This window comes from Somniosus microcephalus, chromosome 8, assembly GCF_052327205.1.
Source record: "Somniosus microcephalus isolate GS21.2 chromosome 8, FLI_Smic_1.0, whole genome shotgun sequence".
Classification (NCBI taxonomy): Eukaryota; Metazoa; Chordata; class Chondrichthyes; order Squaliformes; family Somniosidae; genus Somniosus; species Somniosus microcephalus.
The window spans coordinates 196,120,057-196,135,648 of record NC_140994.1 but is presented as its reverse complement, the minus strand read 5'-3'; the positions used below and the strand labels follow the sequence as shown (position 1 = coordinate 196,135,648).

Below are 15,592 nucleotides of genomic sequence, written 5' to 3'. Positions count from 1 at the left end.
TCCCTCTCTAAACCCTCGCCCCGTCCACCTCCATCTCCTCCTGTTTTGGTGGTTGTTCCAAAACCACCAAAGCAGATTGGCAGAGAACATCCACTCCTTGGACTGGATTTTACCAACCTTGGTGGGTCCATGGCAGGCGACGTCGGTGGCGAGTCCCGGCCCCACTGCTGGCTCCAGCCCGCTGTGTAGAATTAATTTACTGTGATTGGGCTTGTTAAGCCCACCCAGCAAGTTTCCGGCCAATTGAAGGAAGCGGGTCTGATGTCATCAGCCGGTTTTCTTAAAGGGTCCATGGCCAACTTTAATTTGACAGTTGTGCTGTCAGTGCTCTACAGCATTGAGGTGCTGCAAACACTGACAAGCACTGCACAGAGGGGCAGGGCTGCACCCAGGCTCTCCCATGACTCCCTCCATATGCTTATGGAGGGTGTCACAGCACACAAGGAGGTCCTCTTCCCCTCCCATGGGCAGAGAAGACCTCCCTAGATGATCAGCACAGCCTGGTTGCACATTGCAGAGGAGGACACAAGCAGGGATGTGGTCAGGAGGACCTTGGTGCACCTTCCAATGATCTCAGTAGATCGCAAAACGTTACTGCAAAGCCACACTCAACCTCATCCTGCTGCGCCTATCACATCCCCATCACTCTGCCTTCCCTACCCTACTCCTGCACATCCTTACTCACACCAACTTACCTTGCACCTCCACCCATTCCTCTCTATCTACATTATCACATACCCATCTCACTAGCCACCCCTCATACTCACCCTCATCCTAGTCCAATCATACCAACTAACAACACAAGGGTAGGCACTTGGATGGTTTATGCAATGTTCATGTAAAGTTTCTGTTAATGTGCTGTCAAACATTGAAACCTTTATTTGCATTCTTGGACAGATTTGTGTGCACCTTTGGAAGTGGCTTACTGAGTTGCAGTGAATGGTGAGACATAATGGTACCCCCCGCAATGGTGATGAGTGTGAAAGGAATGGCTTGGTCATTGTAGAGATGCTTTATGGTGTTGGTGTGGGGTGGTGCCAACCTGGTGCATCATGTGGCAGCCAGGGTATACAACGTCAAGTGAAGTAAATCTGGCTATGGTGAGACCATCACTGGCCTCCCGGGCAGCAATGTGGTCGGGTGCTGATGCCCAGTGTCCTGTGTAGCATCAGTTGATTGCGGAGAAGGTTGGTGTTGTTGTTGGTGCTGCTGGTGTGCCTGGTGCTGGGGCTGATCATGGTGGGATTCTGAGGACCAAGGTGAGAGAGTATAAAGTGCACAGATGCTGATGGAATAGATGGCAGGTGAAGTAGACATGACAGAAGTGATCTTTCAATGGTGGGAGAGGTAATGAGGTCAGACTGGATGGAGACTTGTGTAAAAACTTGCAGCATTCTGAATCTGTAGTGGAAATGCAGTTTAAGCTAGTGCTTAAGGGAAAATTTCTCAATCAACTGGGAGCTTTGACTTGACATTTGAAGCTGTCAACTCATCAGCTGAAACAATGGCAAGTGACCTCCCACCTCAGCTTCACAGACGAGAGCTAGGCACAGCGGAAAACCGATGGGCGACCTGTCAAATTCAAAAAGCTGGGGAAAAATCATTAAGTGGCTGTAAAAAAGCCACTAATGATTTTAATTGCCTGCCCCGCCCCTGCGTGTCGGGTCTGCTCAGCGCTGACATTTGTTAAAGGCGCGTGGCAGCGGGGTCCCGAACCACTGTCAAAAAAAAACATTTTCTCACCCGACCCCCGCCCCCCCCCCCCCCCGCCGCAAAATTTCCCCCCTTGTTTCAGCAACTTCTAATGGTTCGGGTGGAGGGGGTTGGAGGGGGGAAGAAAGAGCTTCTTCTGCCTGTCCCTTATACACTTTTGGGGGCATTTCTGAAGGGTTCCCAGGCACCCCTGCAAATCCCATTTGCTACTTCTGTAGCAGCCAGTGGTACATACACCTGCAGAAAGCAATCATACGGGGCTCCACAGTGTAAATTCAAACACAGGCCCACCATTGAGGGAGCTGCACAAAAGTAGATGCCGCTTCTAACTCCCCCCAGTACCAGTTCTGCTGAGTGGGCACCCTTGTAGTGTCACCACAGGTGCAGACACCTGCCCCTAATATGTAAATGAACCCATCCCAGGATTTGGGATGGGGTCATTTGGGGGGGGGATAAGGAAGTGGGCGGGCTATAACAGGTCATTTATTTCACTGCTGCTTTGTCGTTCTCCAGTGGGACCTTGCTGTGTGCCAACTGGCTGCCGCAGCTGCCTGCATAACAGTTCAAAAGGAATTAATTGGCTGTGAAGTGCTTTCTGCCATCCAGCGAATGTGAATGTGAAAGGTGCTATATAAATGCAATTTTTTTTTTTAAAACATAAGCAGAAATGTTATAAATATTTGCACTTCCTACAAGGACATATAAATGTTCTGATCTTCACCATCACCAAGACAAGAAAATGTCACCAACAATTTCACATTCCCGTTCTTTCCAATTGGTGGAATGATAGTGGACTTTACAAAACATGAAGAAATAAATTAGTTTAAACAACAGAACCCATTCAGTAATAAAAAATGTTAGCTTCCTTAGAAATTGGAGAATTGTGATGAGCTCTGAATAAACTTTACATCAGTTTAAAGTAAGAAGAAAGTAGATTTTGAAATACAATTATAGTTTTTAGCCATGTACCATCTTACCTTGAATATAAAGTTCTCTGAAATAAACACACAGATCATGTGGGTGCTATTGACCATGCGTATTCTGATCTGAGGGTTTTATATAGAATTGCCCAACAAGCATCATGTTTAATCTACATATATTTTAATGAATACAAGTGTCAGAAATCTAGTTTTTTTCTTAAATATTCAAATGAAATGGAAATTATAAAAAAGATCCAACATAAGGGTTCTATTGAAATCCAAAAACTACATTTTGTTAGAACAAAGTTTTCTCAATATAAAGCATTTGAAATGGAACTTCCACTCAGATAACATCTGCATTAGTTTCATTCAAATCCTTTCTATGTGGATGAGCCTTTGCATCTATGAAAGCAATCATATGTTTACTGACCTTTTGAATGGACATCGTTGATTGATGCAGGAAGTGGCCTCTTGGTAGCTGACCTCCGGTACACCACATGGACTCTCCCACTTTCTTCTTCCTCCTCTGCATTGTCGTTCTCCAGTGGTTCAATAAAGAATTCGTCCTTGTCTGTCCGAATCATGCCAGCCTGAAGTGACAGGACCAGAGATTAGACACTCTTAATTACTAGAAAAATGCTCATGCAGCTATCACGCAGATCCACTATCCCAGTGAGGCTTTCATACACACAAATACCCACAGGATTTCTGACATTTCATAATAGCTGAAGAAGTTAAATACTTTATGAGGAACAATACGGCGGCCGTTCTTTGGTCTGACATTAAAAGCAACATAAAAGCAAAAACACATTTTATCATACATGCCAACCTATAAAATGTGGAAAAGTTGATGGACAGCTTCAAAAAAGCTGACAACTCAGAAAACAATGTACAACTGAAAATCAGTGCTGAGTAGACTCATGACCAAGGCCACTGTTTCAAGGTGACTGAAGAAGTTAAATTCCTTTTCATTAGACTGGGTTTCAGGATTTTTTATTACTGATCGGGTATCGCATTCTGCAATGCAGTCCGTTTTACTGTGAAAACTGAAACCCAATGGCCTCATGTATGACATACAAAGTAGTTATAAAGGGAGTTCACTGGAACATGAACTTTCATGACTTAAGCTGCAGTTATACCCAATATTAAATCAGTTGTATTATAATGATAAATTGAAATACAAAGAAATGCAATTTTTGCAGTGATGAACTTAGATGGCACTAAATTAATTTACTAGATACTATCAGCATGCCCCCTGGAGAAAATTTAGATTTTTGACAATTTTTTGTTGCATTTTCCAGCCCACTGATCAACCTTTCAACGTGTTTCAGGTGCCTCACACTGGTGGCAATTCGTGCTGCAGGCCTCTAGGCCTCACTAAAAATGACAAATTGCAATAATTGTTTTTCATGTCTCATTAGGTGAATTTTGCTGAGTTTGTGCTTTCTTTTTAAATTCAGTTCAGGAAACTGCATATCCAAGCACACACTGTCAAAAGAAACTGGCATTTGGGATATTTTCAGTGAGCTAGTGATAATGCTCCCAAACCAGTGGGACATAGCAACATTTATTGACATTTCCTGACCACGAATAACTAGTATAACTCACCGCACGAATCTGCAGACGACTACTAATCTGGAAAGAAAGCTTCTGATGATTAAAGCTCTGAGGTTAGGGTGGGCAGGTGCGATATTCTATTCAAGCACCAATGGGGCTGCCATGGAGTTGTGGAGCACAGATATGTACCTACCTCACCTACCACTGAGCTGCTGAGCTTTGTTGGGAGGGATGGCTGCCGGTCTGTCCTGCAGGTGGGATAGGACATACCCAGGGATGGTGTTGGAGGAGTCTGGGACATTGGCTGAAAGTATGATTCTGTGAGTATGACTATATCAGGCTGTTGCTTAACTAGGCTGTGGGACAACTCTCCCAATTTTGGCACAAGTCCCCAGATGTTAGTGAGGAGGATTTTGCAGGGCCGACTGGGCTGGGTGTGCTGTTCGGTGTCTTGGTTGATGCCGGGTGGTCCGTCTGGTTTTATTCTTGTAATTGTTTTTTGTAGCGGTTTGGTACAACTGAGTGGCTCGCTAGGCCATTGCTAGGGCAGTTAAGAGTCAACCACATTGCTGTGGGTCTGAAGTCACATATAGGCCAGACCAGGTAAGGATGGCAGATTTCCTTCCCCAAAGGCTGCCATTTCACTTGCAGCAAGCAAAGTGAGCAGGGTGAGAATCCCTTTGCAGTTTCCAATGGCACTCCCAGATTAAGGGATGCTGTGTGGTGCTACCTTGGTCTGGTCTACTGGCAGTGCTGACAGGCCGCTCTTACAGGCCCTCAATGACAGAAAATGGACGCATGTTAAAATGCTAGCTCCTCTACACAGCTTCAAAAACAGCTTGCATTGCAAGATATCATGCGTGAGGTTTGTAAGGTTGTGGTACGTCTGTGTAAGAGTAAGTAAGGGGCAAGACCCAAGAACAGGAATGGTCCTCAACTGGTGCTCCGAAAGAGACTTGTTGCTTCACTTTTCCTTACTCCCTCCGCATTATGATTTTTCACGATGTCCAGTATGGCCTATGATTTATGAGCCTTTCTCCAGTTGGGCCTGACTCCTTGAAATTTGTATCATTTTATTGTGCAAGTAGAAATGTGGTCTTGAGAAGCTGCAAGTTGAAGGACCACGTGCAGTGTCAGACATGTACTGAGCCTGCAGTATTAGCTGTGTGTCAGTAAGTAATCATGCATCATACAGTTCTTCATTTGATGTGTGAAGCCCTTAGAAAGTGTGAGTGCAGTAAGGCTATCAACTGTGTGTTGTATGTGTTCCCGACCAAAAGTGCATTTTAAACAAGGCACTGAATTACAGAAGCGCGACACCTACCTAACTGCCAACGTTCCACCATTTGTAGAATGATGCTGAGCTGCTCTCTGGATCTGCAATACTTTCATCTATCCAGATAGATTTACAAAACCATCAATCTACATATGCTCTTTGTACCATTAAACTGTGCCAATGTTCTTCAAAATATGTATGAGGGGGACTTTAACAGAGTAGTGAAAACTCAGTAAAAAACTTCAATAAAGTCCTCCACTTTCTTCAGATTCACCTACAGGATCAGAGGGAAATAACGCAGGAATCACAACAGGTAATTGAAGGATAATGGAGAAATAATTAACCCTCAGAGTGCCAGCAACGAGTTATTTTATTTTAGAGAGAGCACATTCCAGGACTCCCAAAATGTCATCCTGTTGAGTGCTACTGCATTGCTTTCTTAATCAAGGAAGAAAATGTGACCCGTTGCATCTCTGACATAATCAACAACAACAACTTCTTGCACTTATATAGAACGTTCAACACAGGAAACGGCCCAAGGCACTTTATGGGGAGGTTGGGGGGGGGGGGGGGGGCGGGGGCGGGAGAAAAAATAAATAGGAATAGATAAAAAAAGATTAGACTGCAATAATTGGCTTAATTCCAGTTTTAAATTTGTTTTCCAGCCAATTGGATATAGATTTTAAGTGATTTGGATCTCTGCTCCAATGTGGTTGGTGAGTCACTACAGGCAGTGGAAAGGAAAGTTTATAAACTAATGGCAAAATAAGAAGAAATAAAAGATACAAGAACTAATAAAACATAAAAGAATAAAGAGAGAGCATGCAAGAGAATCGGTAGGAAAAATATAGAAGTTTTTTCTAGGTATTTTGATTTAAGATTTTTTTGAAGTATATTTTCTTATAATAGTAATATTGAAGTACTAAAGCTATTCCCAACATCTCAGAACCATTATTACAGTAACATTAGGTGATTTTTGAATCTCCCAATAAGCAAGGTGAATATTTTAATAACATCTGGCAGGGAATTCCTTGGTGTGGTCAGCACTGTGGGGGTTAAAGATTTTCACTGAGGTGAGTCATTTACTGTGATCACCACTTTATATGAGTCAGATTATTAGGGCTGGATTTTGCCGGCGCTCAGAGGGCGGGTTTGGAGGCGGGTCTGCAGTCAAAATAGCAAAGATTGACAGCGGTAAGAAACCTGCCACCACGCGAGTCTCCCAGGTTTCGGGTCTGTCTGTGGAGAACTGATGTTTGATAAGCTGACAGCTGCAGAAGTGGTGTAAAGGATGCCATGTTGCATGGTCAGTTTCAGAGCGCAGAAACTGTTGGTTACTGCATTTGTAAGACATAGAGATTTCTTTAGCTTGCAAGTGTTTAGAGGCAACTGTATGTCCAGTGCCACCTCATTGGAACAACCTCTCTCACCATTGACAGATCGTTTCTGTCATCTCACCTGCAGCTGCCATCTATTGCAGCAACATCTCCCCTTGCTCCTCTGAATCCTTCCACGATCAGCCCCAACACCAACATCACCAGGCACACCAGCAGCACCAACCTTCTCCGCCATCACCTGATGCTGCACAGGACACAGGGCATCAGCCCCTGACAACATTGCTATCCGGGAGGCCAGCGATGGCATCACCATGGCCAGATTTACTTCACTTTATGCTGTTAAACCCTGGCTGCCACATGACACGCCAGGTTGACACCATCCCACACCAGCACCGTAAAGCATCCCTTTAATGTCCAAGCCATTCCATGCACACTCATCACTATAGCGGGGCCGGGAGGGGGGCGGGGGGTGGCAAGAGTTATATGTCAACATTCACTGGAACTCAGTAAGACACTTCTCAAGGTGCACACAGATCTGTCCAATAATGGTGGTGTTGAAAATATAGATTTCACTGTATGACAACACATTACCAGAAACCTCTCAAGTGCCTAACCTTGTGTGTTGTTAGTTGGAATGCTTGCAGTAGGATGAGGGCGGGTGTGATGGGTGGCTAGTGAGATGGGGAAGTGATAATGTAGATAGAGAGGGATGGGTGGAGGTGCAAGATAAGTTGGTGTGAGTAAGGATGTGCAGGAGTAGGGTATGGAAGGCAGAGTGATGGGGATGTGTTAAGTGGCACAGCAGGATAAGGTTGAGTGTGACTTTGCAGTAACGTTTTGTGATCCATTGAGATCATTGAAAGGTTGGCGCCACTGCAGCCAGGGACTCCTGACAACATCCCTGCTTTTGCCCTCCTGTGCAATGTGCAACCAGGCTGCGTTTGGTGTCCTGGGGAGGTCTCTTCCACCCTTGGAAGGGAAGAGAACCTCTCTGCGTGCTGTGACTCCCTCCAGTCATGGGAGAGCCTGGGTGCAACCGTCCACCTTTGTGCAGTGCTCGTCAGTGGTTGCAGCACCTCAATGCTGTCAAACACTGACAGAACAACTGTCAAACTCAATGTGGCCGAGGTCCCTTTAAGGAAACCGGCTGATGACACGTCATCAAATGACATCAAACCCGCTTCCTGTTAATTGGCCGGGAAGCCCGCAGGGTGTGCTTAACAAGCCCATCAAGGGAAAATCCCTTTGACAGAGCAGCTGCAGCCGGGAGCGGGACCGGACCCCGGCAACCAGCTATCCCGCCGCAATCCCGCCTCTGCAGAGAAAATCCATCCCTTAGTGTCAGACGGTATCCATAAATTCCCTTAGATCACAGGCTAAATCATGATGCCATTCATTTCATTTTCAGATATTTCAATGGAATTGTGGACAGAATTCCTGTGGCCAGCCATTGTACTGATTTTGATTGGCTATAACCAATTACATCACCATATCTGATCAAGACGTCAAACACTGAGACCGATCTTCAATTTCTGATGCCAGTTGTACTGAGCAGAGTACAAACTGCACACAACAATAAATGTACTTTCCACTCCCTACGGTTTAACTCAGGGTTAAGCTCATATTACTGGCACATATGTTCACCAGACGTTAGATTAATGCTTTCTTACCACACTTACTCTAAATTCCGGCTTTACATTTGATGTATCACTATTCTATAACACAATCTTTTCATAAAATAACAGCAAATTGAAATACGTAGAACTATAAAAGATCCTGCACTCAAAACAGATTCACTCTGGCATACTGCAGTCAAACAATTATAATCAAACAGCTGTCCAACTCCAAACATTTCTGTCTTCCATCCCAAAAAAATTTAAACCAAACTCCAAAAACTAAACTAGTGAAGACTGATGTTCTGCCAAATGAAACATATGGTTTATATGAAGCAGCAGCTTTCAGACCACATTATAGGGTTTCACAGTGGGGGGGAAAACGGAGAGAAAACAAGATTCTCATTTGCACACACATTGTATATGTGCTCGTCCTGAAGGAATTCTCAGTTTTCAGTTTGTGATAGGCAGCAAAAAGCATCAGTCACCATCGTGGGCATATTATTTGGCAATCAGTACCAAATCCCACGATATAAACTAACGCTGAACTGCCCATGGAAAGAATCACAAAAACGGCTTTCGAAAGGAGCATGATGGGAAAACAAGGAAAAGGACAGCAAATTCTACTGTATTAGTGAACAAATAGAACTGTAAAGATGGCTGGCATTCATTCATATAAACATCTCATAAATCACAGTACAAAAGAATTTTTAAAAATGTTGCCAAGTACTTTTATTACCAACTTTCCTAGTTTTACAACAAAAGATGTTTTCAATTATGTTATTTTCAAAGTGCTAGTCAACCAAACCACAGCACTGATTATATTACACGTCACAATAAAAGAAAGTACAGAACTGGACCATAATAATGTTACATATAAAAACCCAGGAAGAAGAAAAAATGTAAATGCCTCAGCAGTTCTTAAGAGTTTACAGTTAAAAAGCTCTGCTTTATAAAAGAACGTACAAATGTTCCCATTACCCATTCACAATAATTTATTCTGTCCCTCGTTTGTCCATGTTGATAGCTTAAAAGTAACAAATCAATTAAGAGTGCCAGAATGTAGAATAGCGCATTTTATTGCAATGAGTAAAGAACCAAAAAGGTCTAAATTTCCTATCCAGGCCCTTGCTGGGGGAGGGAGTACAACAACTTTTCCCAGCCCGGGCAATCTGCATAGCTCAGGAACCATCAAGCAGTAGAAGTAGAAGCATAGCAACCAGAAGATCCCAAGGCCTGAAGATTGCCTGGGGGTGGGGCGGAGTTGATCAAAACACTAAAAAGTACTTGGGTGTCTTCTTGGATCTTTGGGCTGCCCCGCAGGCGACAGTCATGAGACAAGCCACACCACCTGGGTACCCTCCCTAATGGTGGTCAGGCAGCAAATTTTCCAGCTCATGGAGGAGCCAGGCACCAGAGATGTGCCCATAGTGTGGGCACCTGCCAGCTCCATGTAAATTAGGTGGCATCCCGATAACCCCACAAATTCCGGCAGGGTCAGTGATGACAGCTATTCCAGGCTTGGGGCTCAAGTATATTCAAAGCTTTTAAGTTTACACAAAAGTCCTTTAAGTTAAAATAGAGAATATGGAAGAAAAGACATAACAGGGAAAGAAGAAGGCATGGGAAAGAAAGCAGAGCAAAAAAGTTAAGATTTTCTATATTTTCTTTATACCACCACCACGCCTTTAGCATAGAAAAACATCCCAGGACGCTTGACAAAAGTGTAATCGGTCAAGGGCATGGGTTTTAAGGAGAGTCTTAAATGGAGGAAAGAGTGGTGGATAGGCGGAGGTATAAACTTACAACCCGCAGACTTTGCATCACCCTCCAGAACGTTTGCACCCTTGCAAACAAGGCCCTCACCATCCACGGGATGGGAAGCCAAGAGGCTCAAACAGTTGAATAGAAATCCAAATAATACAGTATGCCCGTCGGGCAACAGTCTGAACGTTTCAAGTGTCTCCCACTTACTGACTACCGGTAGCATTATTATTATGGGTGCAGAGGAGAGGCCCAACTAATGTTAAATCATTTAAAATGGCATTCCTTATAATCCGGGTTTATCAAAAACTAATATAATCAAAGAAAGCCAATAGAGATTTATGAACAGGATTTCCCGATTTAGTGGAGTTTTTTCATAATGTAGACGATTGGATAGATAACAGCAATCTAATACAAATTATGGCCTAGAAATTGGGTATAGCCCCGCTTGAGGCATTAGAACTGGCGCTGCGCAAAGTTTATAGCCAGACGAAACTTATCGCTGCCTGGCGAGATATTGGGTTACATCGCCCCCAAAGGGGATTGAGGCGCTAACTCAGACATTGCACGGGGCTCCTAAGGCGCAAAAGTTCAGGCGCTACCCAATATCGTCGCGGACGGGCGGGCGCAGTGCAGGTGATCTCAATTACCGGAAACCACGAGACTTCCAGGCGCCGGCCGGCTCTTAAAGGGGTGGGTCAGTCAGCCTGAGCTGCTACACTCAACACCCTGTAGGCCTCAGAATCGGCGCTCGCCCTTCTCTGGCGCAAGAAACTTGGTGAGGATGGAGAAGCTGAGACAGAGAGCAGAGCGCTTCAGCACTGAGGCTCTGGACCACTTGGTGTCTGCAGTTGAGCACCGTCGAGATGTTCTGTATCCTGACAATGGCAAGAGGCCGAATCAAAAGGCTTACCGGCGATCTTGGAGGGAGGTTTCTCAGAGGGTCAACTCCAACAGCTTGGCGACGAGGACCCCTGTTCAGTGCAGGAAGAAATTCAACGAACTCACTCGGGTTGTTAGGGTGAGTGTCGGTTATGCAAACTTCTGCTTCCCTCCATCTGCACCTAACTTCGAGGACCCTGTTGCCATGATGCCCCAATGGCCATCTGTCAGCAAGCACCCATGGCCCTTTCTGGGCATACACATGGACATTTCTCTCAAGGCCACATGTAAGGGCTCTTGCACCATGGGGGGCATGAGATGATCTCTCGAGGCATCATGTAAGGGCTCTTGCACCATGGGGGGCATGAGATGATCTCTCAAGGCATCATGTTACAGAACTTCCCCTTCTTTCCCCTGTAGTCCAAGCTGGCGACGATGCGAAAGGAGCAGCGTCGAACCGGTGGCGGACCTCCACATGTGGTCACTCTCACGGATCTCGAGGAGAGAGTGCACCAGATTCTTGGAGGACGTCTGTCTGGTCCTGTTACCACTGCAGCTGCTGACCCCATTCTCGACAGCGAGGGTAAGGCTCTCACCTTTTGCAACTGTCTCCTTCCACTTGGTCCCCCCGCCAGCATGCTTCCTCAGTGTGCCGCAATCTGCCATGCCTTTCCGCCAACCTGTCCTTTTGCTAAAGCCACTCTTCCACCTCCCTGCTTTCAGATGATGCCTCACCAACTGGGGCTCCACGCCCTGAAGCTGCCAGTGCCAGTGCCTCCAGAGGTGAGGATCAGGAGGAAGCCGGACCATCCGCTCCAATCTCAGAGGAGCATACTGATATACCTTAAATAACTAGAGAGACTGGTAGTTATAACTCAAACAGTTGGCTTTTATTAGCTTAGAACTGGACAGAACAGAACACACGTTAGCCTACTGACCAGGTTCTCAGAACTACTAGGAGGCGGAGCCAGGGGCGAAGTAACAGTATCAGGACAATCAATGGCACAGCAGAGTGGTATACAGTACACCAGCATTCCTGGCCAACCAAGAAAACAGCAGGGTTACAATAGATTACAATAGGAAACTATACACAGGTAGAATAAGGTATATACTTATAAGACTTATTTCACCACATTCACCCCTCCTATAAGTTAAGTCTGACCGGGGGTTTTACAGTTCGTAGTGAGCGACGTAGCGTCGGCCGAGGAACCTCCTGGGGAACTTGCTCAGGTTCCTCCGCCGTCCTGGCGTCTGCTGGGTTTTCCAAAACGACATTTTGTACGTCTTGTACCTCCGGGCATCCCACCCCCACAGGCGGCGCATCACGGTGCTCCACACCCGCATCTTCGCTAGCAGCATCGCTCTCTCTCTCTTCTCCTGCCAGAGCCAGGTCCTTTATTGAAACAGTATCCTCACGTCCATCAGGGTATTGGATATATGCGTACTGAGGGTTGGCGTGGAGGAGTTGTACTTCCTCCACTAGGGGATCAGTCTTATGACCTCTCACGTTTTCGTAACAGTACCGTGCCCGGGGACATCAACCACCCGGGTAGTGAAATACCTGAGGAAGATTTCCTGGGGAAACCGAACATCCTCTCATGAGGAGTAGCATTTGTTGCGGTGCACAGCAGAGACCTTATGGAATGCAGTACATCGGGGAGAACTTCCTGCCAGCGGGAGGTCGGTAGGCCTTTCGATTTTAAAGACAGGACGACTGCCTTCCACACTGTCGCATTCTCCCTCTCAACCTGCCCATTGCCCCGGGGGTTGTAGCTAGTGGTCCTACTAGTAGCAATCCCTTTTGATAGTAAGAACCGGCGTAACTCATCACTCAAACGACGTTCCTCTGTCGCTATGGATATAGTTGGGCATACCGAACAGACAAAGTTGCAGAGGCTTTTGATTACCGTAGCACTGGTCATGTCCGGGCAGGGAATGGCAAAGGGGAAACGAGAGTATTCGTCTATAATGTTGAGGAAATAGACATTACGATCAACCGATGGGAGAGGACCTTTGAAATCAAGGCTTAGGCGCTCGAATGGCCGAGTTGCCTTGATGGGGTGAGCTTGTTCGGGCCTGTAGAAGCAGGGTTTGCATTCCGCACAAACGCGGCAGGCTCTGGTCATCGTTCGGACCTCCTCGATGGAGTAGGGTAAGTTGCGAGACTTGATGAAGTGATTCAATCGGGTGATTCCTGGGTGGCAGAGTGCGTCGTGGAGACTTTGGAGCTTGCCAGTACTAAGGCTGGCACATAACACACCCGATGCCCTATCTCGAGGGGTAAGTCTGTGTGTCCCAGTTATGCTTATTATAAATCACTGGACACAGACCACAATAACAACTTTAACAGGTCTTTACTATTCGGAGGTCAGGGCTGAACTGCCCAGCAAATCCCTACACCGCGTTTAAATACTGGTGTGGTCACCACCGGTATTACAGTATACAGCAGCCAAGAGAAAGTAGTACATCTCTTAAGGTAGTTCTCTTAAGGTGGAACAGGTTACATACACCACAATCCTCCCTTTTTAGCTTAACAGTTATATCCCCATTTAACATAACATAATAACATATATATATATATATATACACAACTTCATGCAAAACAGTTCAAAGATTCAGTCTCTGAGGAGGCCTCCTGATTGGAGTTGGATAACGCCTTTCAGGGGTCTCTGATTCTCGTTGCTGGGGTGACTCATCTAGTTGATCTCTTATGGATTGGACATCATCCTCAGGTACATTCACTTCTGAGGTAGATGCTTCAGGTTCACTAACTTCTTCCACGGTTGTCTCTGCCGTAACCATGGGTTCGACCCTTGTTCTCGATTCTACCAGTTGGTCAGCATGACGCCGTATTACATTTTCACCAATATCTACCGTGTACATCAGGGGTCCTTGTCTGGCCCGAATTGTTCCAGATTGCCATTTCTCGTTTTTACAGTCCCGGGCTAACACTGGTTGTCCTATTTCGAAACTCCGAGTGGTCTTGTTATTTATATGCTGGAACTGTTTGTTTTCAACTTCCCTCCGCACATTTGGTTTTAACAAGTCCAACCTGGACCGCAACCTCCTGTTATAGAACATCATGGCAGGACTTTGGTTTGTCACTGCATGAGTGGCGTTTCGATATGCCAGTAGGAATTTGTCCACCTTGTGTTGTAGTGGAATCTGATCTTCGCTTATGGCCTTTATTGCTTTTTTGAACGTTTGTACAAATCTCTCGGCCAACCCGTTTGTAGCCGGATGATATGGGGCAGAGGTATAATGTTTCACCCCATTCTTCTTCATGAATTTCTGGAATTCTTCTGACACGAACTGCGGTCCGTTGTCTGAACATATTTGTTCTGGCAATCCATTTCATGCAAATATCGTTCTTAGCACCGCGATCGTCTTTTCCGAGGTAGTGGTAGTCATCTTAATCACTTCTGGCCATTTAGAATGTGCGTCCACCGCAATTAAAAACATGGAGTCCATGAATGGACCAGCAAAGTCAATATGTACACGTTGCCATGGGGTTGAAGGCCATTCCCATGGATGCAGCGGTGCAATCGGAGGTGCATTTTGCACTTTTTGGCACCCTGAGCAGCTTTTCGTCAGATCCTCTATCTGTTGGTCGATACCCGGCCACCACACATAAGCCCTAGCAAGGCTTTTCATCTTGACTCCCCCCAGATGACCTTCATGCAGTTCCTTTAGAACTCTCTCTCTTAACTTAGGAGGAATAATCACCCTTGTTCCATACATCAATGTTCCTTGACAGACGGACAGCTGTTCTCGTCTTGCTGAGAATGCCGGTAACAGTGGATCACCATGTGCTGGCCATCCCTTCACTGTCACTTCGTAGACCCGGGACAGTGTCGGGTCGTTCCTGGTTTCTCTTTCAATACTTGCATTGGTGACTGGTAAACATTCGATGATGGTCGAGTGAAATAACTCAACAGGGTCAACCGTCGGTGCCTCCTCCTCTGTAGGTAGTGGCAGGCGCGACAGCCCATCAGCATTACCATGCTGCTTTGTACCTTTGAATTCGATCTGATATTGATGTGCCCCTAGGAAAAGGGACCATCTCTGGAGTCTCTGTGCTGTCATCACCAAAACACCCTTCTTAGGGTTAAAAATGGATACCAACGGCTGGTGGTCTGTCAGAAGCATAAACTTTTGGCCCTGCAGGTAATGATTAAACTTCTTTACTCCCCACACAAGGCTGAGAGCCTCCCTATCTATCTGAGCATAGTTGCGCTCAGCGGAGGTCAATGATCTGGATGCGAACGCAACTGGCCTCTCCAGGCCATTTGGCAACTTGTGTGAGAGTACTGCCCCAATACCATATGGAGAAGCATCACAAGCCAAACGAATAGGCAGCGTTGGGTTGAAGTGAGCCAACACTTCCTCTGAGGTGATCAATGCCTTGCTTTTGCGAAAGGCCCTCTTACAGTCCTCGCTCCACTTCCATGGTACCCCCTTCTGCAAAAGAGCGTTCAGCGGGTGCAGCACCGTGGATAAATTTGGCAGAAACTTATGGTAATAGTTAAT

General features: G+C 45.8%; 1 protein-coding gene across 3 annotated transcripts in view; it reads right to left on the bottom strand.

Moving 5' to 3' along the window:
- LOC147114009 (A disintegrin and metalloproteinase with thrombospondin motifs 2-like) overlaps positions 1–15,592 on the bottom strand; it is a 413,260-nt gene that overhangs the window by 311,178 nt on the left and 86,490 nt on the right. For all 3 annotated transcript variants that reach the window (XR_015079327.1, XM_085995519.1, XM_085995518.1), the window contains exon 3: positions 3,064–3,223. Coding sequence is in view for 2 of the 3 variants with exons in the window: in XM_085995519.1 (XP_085851645.1) it covers positions 3,064–3,223 (160 nt within the window). In the remaining variant the exon portion in view is untranslated. The remainder of the gene's footprint in view (positions 1–3,063; positions 3,224–15,592) is intronic.